Source organism: Oryza glaberrima, chromosome 2 (genome assembly GCF_000147395.1).
Source record: "Oryza glaberrima chromosome 2, OglaRS2, whole genome shotgun sequence".
NCBI lineage: Eukaryota > Viridiplantae > Streptophyta > Magnoliopsida > Poales > Poaceae > Oryza > Oryza glaberrima.
Window position 1 is genome coordinate 21,984,128 of NC_068327.1, and position 14,262 is coordinate 21,998,389.

At 44.8% G+C, this 14,262-nt stretch overlaps 2 protein-coding genes across 2 annotated transcripts; both read left to right on the forward strand.

The window, feature by feature from the left end:
• The first annotated feature begins 342 nt into the window (after window positions 1-342).
• Window positions 343-2,339, forward strand: LOC127764225 (flavin-containing monooxygenase FMO GS-OX-like 9). Its single transcript, XM_052289077.1, has 4 exons — window positions 343-1,120; window positions 1,234-1,304; window positions 1,380-1,943; window positions 2,021-2,339. The coding sequence occupies exons 1-4, from the start codon at window positions 445-447 to the stop codon at window positions 2,264-2,266; spliced, it is 1,557 nt and encodes a 518-aa protein (XP_052145037.1). The 5' UTR covers window positions 343-444; the 3' UTR covers window positions 2,267-2,339.
• Window positions 2,340-5,607: 3,268 nt separating this feature from the next.
• On the forward strand, window positions 5,608-11,907 carry LOC127764413 (uncharacterized). The gene is made up of 5 exons (XM_052289296.1): window positions 5,608-5,726; window positions 5,887-6,060; window positions 9,729-10,866; window positions 10,965-11,359; window positions 11,465-11,907. The coding sequence occupies exons 1-5, from the start codon at window positions 5,712-5,714 to the stop codon at window positions 11,489-11,491; spliced, it is 1,749 nt and encodes a 582-aa protein (XP_052145256.1). The 5' UTR covers window positions 5,608-5,711; the 3' UTR covers window positions 11,492-11,907.
• The last annotated feature ends 2,355 nt before the right edge of the window (window positions 11,908-14,262 follow it).

Consider the following 14,262-nt stretch of genomic DNA (forward strand, 5'->3'; position numbering starts at 1 on the left):
TAAAACTATGACTAGTTAACTATATCCACAATAAATTTTTTTTGCAACTTATAGAAGTTAAATTTGACCTTACATGTTTGTGGAGTGATTTATTACATATTAATCTATTTTGTTCGTGTTTTTCTTAATTTTTTATAATTATTTAGATAACGTACGAACAACGAGATTATAACAACTCTGTGTAATCCACCGAAACAAGAACAATGGTCCCCCACACGACAGTGCCACTGCCACACATGTCGCACGCTTCCCCTTCCCTTCGTCCCTTCAGCCATGCATGGCGCGCGTTTAGGGTTTGCAAAGAGTCAAAGCCGCGCAAAAAGCCTAAGAAGAAACACCCTACACAGCTCATCCATGCAGCTGTGACGCTGACGCAGATCAACCAACCACTACTACCGCCCGCAAGCTCACGCAGCTCGAGCGCACTGGCCTCGTGTTCGATCGATGGACATGGCGGCCGCCTGCGTCGACGACGTCGGCAAGCCGCGGGCGTCGAGGAAGGTGTGCGTGATCGGCGCCGGGATGGCCGGGCTGGCGGCGGCGCGGGAGCTGCGGCGGGAGGGGCACGCCGTGACGGTGCTGGAGCAGGCCGGCGACGTGGGCGGGCAGTGGCTGTACGACCCGCGGGCCGACGACGACGACGAAGAAGACCCGCTCGCCGCCGCCGCCGCCGCGAAGCCGGTGAGGGTGCACAGCAGCATGTACGCCTCGCTCCGGCTGCTCGGCCCCCGCGAGGTCATGGGATTCTCCGACTTCCAGTTCGTGCCCAGGAAGAGCGCCGCCGGTGGTGGCGGCGGCGGCGCGAACCCTGGCCGCGACCCGCGCCGCTTCCCGGGGCACCGCGAGGTGTACCTCTACCTCAGGGACTTTTACCGCGCGGCCGGGCTCACCGACGCCGTCAGGTTTAACACCAGGGTGGTGCGCGTCGCCATGGCGCCGCCGCCATGCCGAGGTGGCCCCGGCGACGCGATGAAATGGGTGGTGAGATCCACAGACGCCGGCCTCTGGAAGCGATGCAGTGATGATCAGATGGCCGAGGCGCGCTGCGTCGAGGAGGTGTTCGACGCCGTCATCGTGGCCACCGGCCACTACTCGCAACCAAAGCTGCCTAGCATCCAAGGTGCGTAGCGCCGACGAACAACCAAATCAGCAATTAAACGTGCTTGTCTCAGGCAGAAATCGAATGCTAATCTCGCCGCTAATTACCCTGGTCGAAATCTCTTAATTAATCAGGAATGGGGGATTGGAAACGGAGGCAGCTGCACAGCCACTGGTACCGGGTCCCGGACCCCTTCCGCGACGAGGTTAATTAATTTGCTACCAACGACTGTGATTTGTGCCCGTTAATCTTGGATTAATCCTGGCGTGCAACGCTGCAGGTGGTGGTGCTGGTTGGCTGCGGCGACAGCGGCATGGACATCGCGCTGGACCTCCTCGCCGTCGCGAGGGAGGTGCACCTCTCCGCCAAGTCCGTGGAGGCGGCCGCGACGCCGGCGATGTCCAAGATGCTGGCGAGGCACGCCAACCTCCACCTGCACCCGCAGATCGAGCGCCTGTGCGACGACGGCCGCGTGGTGTTCGCCGGCGGCGGCGGCGTCGTCGCCGCCGACACCGTCATGTACTGCACCGGGTACCGCTACTCGTTCCCGTTCCTGGACACCGAGGGGAAGGTCGCCGTCGACGACGACGACAACCGCGTCGGGCCGCTGTTCGAGCACACGTTCCCGCCGTCGCTCGCGCCGTGGCTGTCGTTCGTCGGCATCCCGAGGAAGGTGATGGTGCCGTGGTTCTTCGAGGCGCAGGGGAGGTGGATCGCCGGCGTGCTGTCCGGCCGGCGGGCGCTGCCGTCCGAGGAGGAGATGACGCGGTCCGTGGAGGAGTTCTACCGCGCCAGGGAGCTCGCCGGCGTGCCCAAGGCGCACACCCACGACGTCGAGCCTCACGTAAGCACATCCCATGGCGGTCTAATCTGTTCACTTCTTGATCGAATATTTGAATGATCGCTCGTTTTGGTGGTCAGAAAATGTATGAGCTTGGGGAGAAGTACTGCGACTTCCCGCGCACGGAGGAGTGGAAGAGGGAGCTGATGGCGATCATCAGCCGGAACACGAGCGACGACATGGAGACGTTCCGCGACCGCGACGACGACAGCGACAACGTCCGCAGGTGCCTGCAGGAGTGGTACGCCCTGGCTGAGCACCAGGCTCAAGACGAAGAAGACCCAGCTGCCGCTGCTGCACAAGCACCCGTGCACAGCTCGCTCTGAAGCCTGTACAGCTCTGTGTTCTGTGCTCTGCACAATCATAATTTTCTTCTACAGAGCATGAAAATTTCTGAAATAAAACAGAGCATGCAGAAATTTCGAAATTTCGCTGCATGATTTGGGTCTCTGCAAGGCCATTGCCCAATGATACGGCCGTTGGATGAGATAGTGTGTATTCGTTTGGAATAAGTTTACATTAGGTTCCTCATCTTGAAAGTCAAGTTTGAATCACGTCCTTCAATCGCAATAACAATACATAATGCGTCTCTCAACTTCAAAATCGATGCAAACATGGTCTCAAGGTGGTTTGGACAATTGTTTAGCTGACGTGGCGCCAATATGGCTGGTTTGACTTAGTCCTCATCCCACTTGACGAAAAAGTGGCACTAGAAACACGATTAATAATTTTAAAATTAAGACAAAATATGTATGGCTTATAAGTCAGTAAAAAAAGATAAACAATATAGTGGGGCCCATATCTTCTACCTCTCTATATCATCATGTCTTTATCCTTCTCTCCTTTGCAAGCGGACGTGCTCTCCTATCTTAGCCGCCACCTTTTGATCCAACTCGCTGTTCGTAGTTTCGGCTCCCGCACTTCCACAACGTCATTGTGCGCTTTGCCCCAGTGCCTCGTTCTTCTTCTCCGCATCATCACCAGTTTGCCACAACTCGCTCGCACAACCATGCGATGCAAGGATTGGATTGAGTTGGATTGGAGAGAGAATGGCAATGTATTTGTCCCTCGCGCCCTCCCACCTCTCTTGCCTTATGACCTCCGCCACGGCGCCATCGTCGCAACAGTCTCATACCCCGCGCCCTAACAACTTCACCTCAACGTACGTTGATAATCGCTATAGCCAGATTTGGCAAGGTACGATATCGTTTAGATTACACTGGGGTGATTGGCCTTGGTCTATGTCGTCTTTTTGCTCATTGGCTAATTAGCTACTTTCCGTTGCCTTGTGGTGATGCCGTCGTCGTATCCTCGTGCTGACCAGCCTCGCTGGCCGCCACATTGTTGAAAAGACCTGGTCAGACTACCACGTGGACATCACATAAGATAAAACTGGTGTTGAAACCGTTAAAGGACTCGATTTGTGCCATTTTTAATAGCTGAGTAACGTTCAATATGCGGTTTTTTGCGGTTGAGGGATGTGAATGAAACTCGTTGTATTGTTGAGGGATAAAGTAGACTTATTTCTATTCGTTTTCCTCCCGGAAACCGGTCAGCTACATGGGCTAATACAACTATACAAGCCCACCAGGCCTGGGCCCATCACATACATTACGGTCCCAGATTTGCCACGGTCACACGCACAACCTGCCCGCGCCGCCTCTACCGCGCGGTCGACCAAACGCTGACCTCCAGGGTCCACCCCCAATTGGGCAATTCGGCGCCAGCTGGGTGAGGGGCCCACACGTACGCACGCCTACTCACGCGCGGGTGGTAGCCTCTCTCGCTGCCACGTTGGGCCCCACCGTTGATAAAGCTGGACTCCAGTGTAGTACCACCCGCTACCGCCACTGCCAGCGTGGGCCTTCACCTTGACCCGAGCCAAGCGAAACCAACCGCGGTCAAAGGGTGGGCCCACAGCCGCCTGTTTTTCTATACCTCCCCTGCTGCTGGCCGTCCGATCCGTTCTCATCTCAAATTTTTGGGCCGTCGGATGGAGTAATGGGGCCTTCGCGTAACCACCGCCGTAGCGGAATGGGAGCGAGGCGAGGGGCGCGCGCACACACAGCGCGAGGCAACCGAAACGAAACGGCGGAAAAAAAATCAGCCCAACAAATCCAGACGTTTTACCCGGAGGGACCTTGCATTTCCTCGTAATTACAAGTTCGTATCCGTTGGTTGGACCTAGTAATAACGACTTGACAGTAGCATGCCATCCTGTTTCTTTCCTCTCTCTTTCGAGTGTTGAAATGGGGGATTTAAATGGGTTGCCATATACATTGATGCTAAGTTTAGCATCTTGGCAACAAAGGATAGTTCTTATTTATTACTTCAAATTTCTTTAACCCTAAACGTGAGCCGTCAACAGTCTTTTCATTTTCTCACTATAATAAAAGAACATCACTTGTTAACAGCGTGATAATTTATTTTTATCGTCCTCGTTTGATATTATGAAAACTTATTTTATTTTTCCACGTAACACCTGTGTGTAGATTCTTATGTATTGTTTGTAATAAAATGCAACTACACAAAAAACTATTAATCTAAAGCTAATAACATCCTTCTCGTATCGGTCTCTTTTCGGTTTTTTTGAATTGTTTGGCTCCTTCTAGAAATTGGCGCGTGTTAAACTACTTTGTAAAAAACTCCTCAGGTATATATAAAATCTTATATAGGCTCTCTACCATCTAACGTGTATATAGTATAGGTAATAGATACACCCGCACAACAATGCTTAGCATTGTTCATTGGAGAGCAATGAAATAGTAGCAAGTTAGCAACGTTGATAACAATGTTAGCTTTTTAAGATTCACATATAGCAGTGTCACCACATATGTGCCTATCAATTCATCCGTCTGTCATGAAGGATAGAGATGTTATGAGTACGATGACACATTAAAACACAGTCATTCAACTACACTTCTCTTCATGAATCGTTTACTTGTAGATGGTGGTACGGCATATTTCTCTTGGTTCATAAAAAAAATACTACATCTCATCTAAATCTAAAGTTATCATTGCATTTAAACCAACACTTTCAATTACAGGATTTTAAATCTACGTTATACCGAAATCTCAAGCACTACAACTCATAACGTTCACAGAGCTAGCGACATTATCGAGCATAAGCGACTAATAGTGTTTCTTCATGACCTACCACTTCTTTATACGCCAAAGACAATATGTAGTGAAGGTGGCGACGATGGAGCCAGACGATCTCCCGACCTACCTGGGAGCTGTCTCCGCCACTACATATCACCCAACCAACTTCCATTGATACACACACAATATCTGAACCTGGGTGATTAATGATGTTTTTATATGATCTACCAATTTGTTTATACACCGACGATAATCTGTAGTGAAGATGGTAGCGATGGAACCCGACTGGTCGCCCGACCTGCTAAACATCTGTCGATATATGCACGCTGCACGCAATATCTACAAACCACAGGGTCCTCTCCGCGACGCGGAGAAACATTAGGGAAGTTGGGCTTCCGCTTTCCACTTCCGCCCTCCCGAGACTCGAAGCCGCAGCAGCAGCAGCAGCAGCAGCAGCAGCAGGAGGAAAAAACGGAAACGAGCCCCCCTTCACCCCACCCCAAGTCCCCAACGGACGCGAGTAGTGAAAAAGGCGAGAGCGGGAGCGCGGCCGCGCCCACCCTCCCTCCCTCCCTCCGCCTCCACCCCCATTCGATTCCCCCCCTTCCCTTCTCTTCTTCCCTCCCCAACCGCCACTCTCCCCCCCAAATCCCCCACCTCTCCTCGAGAATGGCGGAGTCGCAGGTGAGTGGGGTGGAATTCCCAGGCCTCCCTCTTCCGTTCTACTCCGCCGCCGCCGCCGCGGGTGGTGGTGTAATCTGGTTTTGGGCGCGCTGATTGATTGATTGATTGTGGTTGTGTGGGGGGTTTTTGGGTGGGTGGGTGGGTGGGTGTTTGTTTGCAGGTGGAGGGGATGAGGAAGGCGTACGCGGAGATCATGCTGAACATGGCGCAGGAGTCGGCGGCGCGGGTGCTGGCGGCGGAGCGGCGGGGGGGGGCGCTCGCGGGGGGTTTGGCGGCGGCGAGGGAGGACGGCGTCGCCGCGCTCGTCAGGCTCAAGGCCATCATGGAGGCCAGGGTACGCCACGCCCCTCCTCCTCCCCTTCCGCTCCTTCGGTTTTTTTTTTCGCTTGCTCCTTTCGTTGGTTAGTTGGTTGGTTGGTTGGGTGTTTCCTTCGGGTTTGGTTGTTCGTAGGTGTGGTTGCGATTTCGGCCCCCTTTCGGGGATTGCGAGTTTCCGCGATTTAGGGAGGTTTTTGGGTGGTGGTATTTCTCGGAATTCTGGTGGATGCAGATTTTGCGTTTGAATGCGGGGATTTGGAGTTCGAATTATAGGGGGTTTCGCGGTTCCGTACTCTGCCCAAATGTTGGTTGGGAAAGCTGGTGCTTGTGCTTTTTCATGCTTCTGCATTTTGGTTTATGCAGTGGTGTTGATTTTGCACAGCCTTCAAAGTAGAAATTTTCCCTTTTCGGTATCTATTGCGGCAGCCTCGAGGGCAACTAGGCTAGGCTCCTTTGAGTGGGTGGTAGAGGGGGGAATGGAAGCACAAGTTTGTGTTTGTGCTCTAACTCAAATTGGTAGATTTTGGGTTCCTCAGTTCCCCAAAGCATGCAAATAGTAAGATTGTTACAATGAGTTTTGAGACACTAGCTTTGGTGATAACTGATAATAGGTACATAACGTTCCCATTTTAATGTAGTGATGAATCACATTTCACTTCTCTCTACTTATTTGTGCTTTTTTCCCCTGTGGTAGGGTGATGCATGCTATTTCTATTTGCTGTTATACATTGAAGTGTAGTGAACTATCTAGATGGCACTGGTATTTTTGTGTGTGGCCAAATTTTTGAGTCCTGAGAGCAACAATAGGATACTATATATTTTACATTTTTGTTTATAATCTGCTGATAAACCATGCTCCTGCAAAGAGTGTTATAATACAAAAAGAACACTAGTGCAATATAGGCTACCATGTTGTTTATGCAATTATGCCAATTTATGGGGTAATCTCTTAGTACATAATAATATAATTCCAATAGCTGATTGAAATTTAATTGAGCAATTCTCTCAACTTTAGTAAACCCTCATTTGTAAATTACATTACCATATTTTGTTCTCGGTTGATTTCTGCAGTGCACAATTTCTTATTGGGAAATCGTATGTTGTAGCGTCTTGCCTGAACTTTTTACTTTTTAAGTTAATTTTTCATTATCCAGTCCATGTTTAGGTCATATATGTGTATATGGTCAAGGTTTATGATTGTTCCAACCAGTCATTGTGACCTTGATACTTTATTGTATTTTAAAATGTAGTCCGTGTTTACTTTGCGTACAAGGCATCATATTGATAGTGTTATTGGCCAAGTCTGTACCAGACATGGTCTCCTGCTGCTTTTTAGTACCTTCAGTCTATTGGTGCAGTTCTGCTAACAAAAAATAACTGTAGAGTTTCTTTCAGTTTGTGTAAAGCCCAGGGTTTTTGTTGGATAGCAATGGCAGAAAGTCTGCCATCTTTACAAAAGTTAGTTAACTGTGATAAGCTAACTGCCCTGTTGAGACCTTTATTTGTTATGATGGTTCTAAGAGGAATGCTTCAAAGTTATTTTAAATCTTGTGATTTGAGGCAAATTTGGATATTTGTAACACCACTATTGTGCCTCATATTGGCTAGCTATTTGTTAAGACAACACATTTGTGATATGTATATTAATTACAATAACTCCATGTTCTGAAGTAGTGGTTCTTCTACCTATATTGGAGTACTTACTTAGGGTGAGTGCAGCTGCCCCATAGGTACTCTTTGGCCACTCTAGACTAAATGAACTAGATTCCATTCATGAAGTTTTCAAAAATTAAATGTAGTTCACTTAGTTGAACTAGAGTGGGTCAAGAAGTAATCGTGAGTTGGTCCTTGCTCATCCGTACTATACTAATTTGTATCATTTTCAGTCTTTCTAAACTGTTTTCTGTCTGCCTTGTGCTGTGTTCAACATTGTGTTGAAGACAATAGATGAAAAGAATGCTTATCCGTTAATGTACTTGATCTGTTTGAATGGTGAAATGTTATACATGTGGTGGCGCTTGTATTTTGTGATATATTTTACCATGGCCTGTGACCTTTGTTCCATTTGTTCGGAACAACCTTTTTCAATTAAATTATAGTTTTTAAATCTTTTTTTGGTAGGTAGAACCATTGACTATGTATTAGGGCTATCCATATTATTTGGGAAATGCAAATCATGGTTGTAAAATTCATTATGGATTCTAGGCCTATAACCTGGATGATTGCCGATTCCTCTAATCTATTCTAGTACTGGTGGTAGGCCCAGTCACTGCGTATAAACATATGCATATGGGCATGTACGTGTTAAAGATTAGAGGACAATCATCACTCTCTGTTTCTGTAGGCCCCTTCTTTTACCAGCAAACGTAGCATGTCTAAATAAACTTGATTTGTTTCCCATTAACTAAGCATTAAGTCATAAAACAGCCTTTTGCCTGGTTATTGTGGCCCAGTGTTATTAAATATAAATGCATGTATACTCAAATTTGATTGGCCGGTCTAAGTCTGTGATTGCCTGGATTGTCGCCTGAAATTTTCTTATCTCACCATTTAAAGGCATACAAACGAATCATAATATTTAAGAGGGATAGACTATGGATTCACAAATAAAATGAGAAACGCAGTAAAGCAACATCACAGCCACCGGTTAAGCGTACAAGGTTGCCAAACCTTGTCAAGAATTGTAAGCAGTTGATTTACACGGTTAAGCATGAGCATATGCGGATAAGCGGCCCACTTACCCGGTTACCCCACATACAAGGCTGATTAATAGGCCCATGTATGACTTTCATTTATTAAAAGGCCCATGTACTTCTGTATGACTTTTATTCTTTAAACCTATGTTTATTGTTCATAAAGAAAGATGTGCCTCACATGTTAGACTAAAGAAATTTAAAATCTCTTACACGGCCGCTTTCCGCATAAGATCTACAAGGTGGGGTGACCACACTGCACAGCTCACTGTCTTAGAACATTGAAGAAATTTAAATAGTTAACCTAAAAAGAATTGAATACACATGGTATCATTTGAAAAGGTCAATGCTGATTACATATGGTAGAAATCCTTGTAGCTTATTCAATGGCATATAAGTACTTACAAAAATCATTTGGTAAAAATCTGGTGATTTTGATCCTCTTTTGTCCTGCATCATATCCTGCCAAAAAAATCAAGTTGAGTTTCCTTGCAGTTATCTGCCATTTATAACATATCGCTAATCATTCGTTCGTTGTTTAATGGGTAAGTAATCAGGGAGAGATGGAAAAGACTGCCTTCCATTTGAAACTCTCTAGATCTTATATATTTTCCAGCAATCTATGTCAAAAGAGCGTGATGGATTGGGTCAGTTTGCTGGGCCCTAGCCAGGTGGACTCGCTACCGTGCCAAGGGCTGGGCGTGCTAGTTACAAGGGTTCCGTGCATGCTCTTTATTTTATACCCAAAAAATTAAAGACACTGAGAAGGGGCTAGGGTAAAATGCGTTGGTCAGCAGGATTCACATGCTGGCAACAGCTCATGCCAATTTGATTTAAAAAAAGTTACTTTTTTGTACATAAAGCAGCTTAGTTATTTCTCTTTTGAACTTGCTTTGCAATCATTTGTTCCAAATGTTTACAACTTTAAATAGATGTGTCCTTTCTCTCATGTGGAACTGATGCGTGTCAAAACTTGTTTGTACATGTGCAGATAAAAGAAGCAGAGTCGCAATCTTTGGCAAACATTAATAAGATTAAGGAACTACAAGAGCAATTACATGGTGCTCAAGATACAGTGGCCTCCCTTCAAATTGAACTGCAGAGATCAAATACTGAACTGGAGCAAGCAAGGAGCACTTTGGCTGAGGAAAGAAGAAATAACCTTCGCACCTGCAATAAGATCAATTCTAATAAAAATAGCAGCTCTTCTTCTAGAAAGCATCTACAAGGCAGAGTATCCTCAAAGAGTAAAAATATGGCAAAGGAAAGTGGAGCTGTTGAAAACTTGGAGACACTGTACCGTTGTGATTCTGATCTGGGTTCATTCATGGCTAGAACTAAGAATCCTGAGCTGTATCGCAATGGATGTACACAACGTATCCGTGCAATCAAGCAGCGAAGTCCAAATTCGGATACATCCCTGGTAGAAAACAGCAAGCAAACTAGTGCACTGAATAGCCGTTCTAAGACTGGAAAAACTGATACCAACAGAAACCCACAGAGCACAAGGTCCATCATGGAACAGATACTTCAAACAAAATTTCTGGCCAACTGCAAGAGAAAGAGAGGTAGGCGAAGCAGGCCAAGTTACATGCATGATAATTCTGGTGAGCATGGGCAAACGGAGTACAAGTCGTCTGATACATCTGATGGAAATGGGTGTTTGCTGCTACTTCAGGCTCTTGAACAAGATCTTTCACCTCTAAAGGCGTCTTCTGGAAGTGTTGGTGAGGGATTAGCTGACCAGAAGGATGAATTGCTCAAGGATGAAAAGGATGCTGACTTGAATCTTCACCCTGCTTCCCCTGGACCAAATGATGTACTTTCAGTAAACAAAATGCAGATGAAAAGGAGGAAAAGGTCTAAGACTATCAGAGTTTTTGAATCTGATTTTGAGGCAAAAGCTGCCCCTGAATTAGGGAACACCCTGCCAAAATCAAGTAATAATAATAGCATGCTAAATAGTGAACAGAGCTCTGATCCACCTGCTGGAAACAATGGTCCTGTTTTGCAATGTACTGCTGAAAACTTGATGCACGTGACTGATGCTGCAAATGCTGATCAATTAAAGTCTGAGAACAGCTCCCCGCTAGTCCCTCAGTCAACAGAGAGTGAAATTGGAGATGAAGGTACCATTTAGAAACTTTGTTTTTTAATTTACAACATATGCCTCTGTTATTACTTTCTGAATATGTATTGAGCCCTGAGCATGGTTAATATGATGCAGGTAACTCGCGAGTGGATCACAAAGAGTGTAGAAGACCAGATAATAATGCAATAGTCTTGGAAGAAGTGAATGTGGATAAAAGCTGCATTATTTTAGCTTCAGATGGAGCTGATTCTTCGATAGTCAGCTCCCTGGACAAAGAAGAAAATGCAAAAGAAGCAACTTCTGGAGTTGCCGTGCAAGCTGAAGGTGCCAGATATATCAAATACACATTCAATCGCAGGAAACGCAAGGCCGCGCCTTTAGACAGCACTCCTCAAGGGGCTGTCCCTGAGAAAAGCAGCAGTGTGGTTTGCCCATCTGAGAATCATGAGCCTCATGCAAAGCCTGAGACGCAAGATCTCGTCATAGAGTCACCTCCAGGTGACAATCAACTAATCCATGTTGCCCAGCAGGTATGTGCTCCTCTTTACATTTGGCACCATGTGTGAACTTGTTCAACATCTCTGCACTCGCTTCTGAAAAATATTCTCACCGTCCAAAACCGTATTGTTTTTCAGCTCATATTGCTGTCAGCGCAAAAATGATGAAAATTTTGTGATACATCAAAGCGGAAGGAGGGATTGGTTCGAAAGAATAATGCTTAAGGGACGGCTCCAATAAGTGGATCATGGATCGTGTGATAATATGCTAAATGCAGTTGAGTTCTTCAACGGAGGGGGAGAGACTTGTGGTGGTAGCGGCAGAGAAATCAAGAAAGCTAGCTTCATAGTGTAGTTATACCTCTACCTAAGAGGTGTTATTATACTAGTGTATAAATTAGGCAGGAGTTACTATTTATTTTGTAGATGATAAATTTTGAACTATTGGTTTAAGAAGGTTATAAATTTTGAAGTGGTACTCAGTTATTAAGTCGGTTCAAATTCAGAGGTGAAACATCTGCTCATGTAAAGCAACTTACTTTTCTCTAGTTTTGGGGAAAATTTTGGTCATTTGATGGGAATATTGGCGCAGATCGTTGCACAGTATGTGTGCCACGTTGGAACAGTACAAGGATGCGGGGGTTCAATCACCAACGCGCGTGCATTCCATCAGAAGTACTCTGCTACTTTATGGCCATACAATTACAATCGATCTTCCGCGCCTAATGTAACAGCTCGTTAACGTAATGTAACAGCTCCTGGTGCAAGTAGATGGGGAGGTGACGAGTTAGTAGCAGTAACCGTAGTTTTTTTAGTCCATCACATTTATGCATTTACAGTCTATGACCGTATTAATACTTTTGAAAGGTATATTATTCCTCGAAATTTCTTCAGTGTAGGCCAGTATGCTTTATCAGCCCATACAGATCGGAAACAGTACAGTTGGACATCTTAATACAACTAAAATAGTTGAAGTATCTAGATACAGCTATGGCATTATAACCTGAACCCAAATGATAAATGGTATTTCGTCCGTTTCACTGTAGTTGCCATAATTCCTCTTTATAGCGATCGCAGAGGGTAAAGCTGAAATAGCCGACTCGTAGGTCGACTTGAGACGATATATATATGCTTAGATCGTTGATGTGTTTGTCAATCGATCGCGTTGTAGCGAGTGCGACTGATTGATTGCACTAATGAACAACTCCATCCATGGTGAAAAAAAAAAACAATTTCTAACTTTGAATCTATACACCCGCTATATTTAAATTTATAGTCAGGAATTGATTTTTTTTTTTTAAGGACGGAGGGTGTGCTCAAGTACATCTTTCTGTGCCGCTAGCTGAAAAGCAGCCTGAACTGAAAACATTCACCATATCATGCATAACATCAGAGTCAGACACATCACCATGCTCTAGCCTACTCGATTTACTTCAACCTAAACATGAGATATACCTCCGGGTCGTACTTTGATTCAAGATCTGCAGTCAAGTACACTTCTACAATACTCACTCCGTTGAAAGATATAAGGCAGGGTTTCACTTATCGCACGATAATCACGCGATTATCACGATTATCATGGGGGTACGGTAGGAGAAATCGACGATATGGTTTGGATGAATTTTGACCAAATTCAAAATTCCGGAAAAAATTAAAAAAATTGAAAAAAATCATGGATATGGTTCTTGATTTGTAATTGTCAATGGTGAAGAATTTTTTTTGAAATAGAGTAAGCTATATTCAAATTTGAGGGCACAACCGAGAATAGTTTACAAATTAGAAAAGGGAAGAGAATATTGGGCCTTAAGTATCCTATATATTTTTCCAATTATTCTCAATTTCTAGTTTTCTACACATATTCAACCGTATTTTTTATTTTTTTCCCTTATTTATTTTGCATTTACATAATTTCAGCTACACAGCCCACGATAACCGTGCGAATACAGCGGTTATTGCGGTAAACCATGTGATTATCGTGGTGAAACCGCGAAACCACCAAGTTTTGAATTCGAATTTTTGGATGTGATTTTTGTGCGATTTTAGACGATTATCACGCGATTATCGTGGTTATCGCGCTACCGCGGGGTGGTGGTAATCTCGGCCCAAACGATAAGGTAAACCTGATACAAGGTCTATCAGTTTTAAATAGACTTCAATACTGAACTTCGACAGTTATTTTCTTTCGCAATGTTTCATCAATAGTACAAAATTAACATGATAAGAAAGCATTTATATAAATATAAATCCAATGATATCACTTGTGTCACTAAACATATTGTATTGCCTTTTTTTTTCCCAAATACATAACACACCTTCTATTTGATTCAACAAATGAAGTAGCCTTGAAAAGGGGAGGGGAGGTCCTTAACTAGTAAACTCTGACATTGTGTGCACCACGATATCACATTAGAGCACCCTTGGTTTCAATCTGTAAATATTAACTGTAAATAGATTTGCATAATTTCACTGTCCTACAATATGGAAAGGGAAAGCATAAATCTTAAAGCACAATTTATGCACATGGAAGTACCTAGGTTATTCTGTTGATCATTTGCTCCCAAAATTTCAGAAAAGAGGGTAAATTAGCTCAACAGAAGCAATTGTGCATGAGATACGCAAAGGAATGTAGTACCATTCCTATGTGGTCACCTAATTAGTCAAGTACTCACAATGAAAAGACAACAACTTCATCATATGACGGAGATAATTTAAGTAGCAAATCCAGCCCAACAAATAATGAACCGTATTTTAGAGAGAAATAGAATTTTAAAACAAAAGCGAAAATATCTTGTAAAAACAGCAATATCAAATCCTTTATCAATACATTTATACACTGCCCAAAGTGGTAAACAAACATATTTTCTTCATAATCCAGAACAATATGAAACCCAAAGCGAAGAAAAAGAATGCACCATATGAGAAGTAAACAAACATCT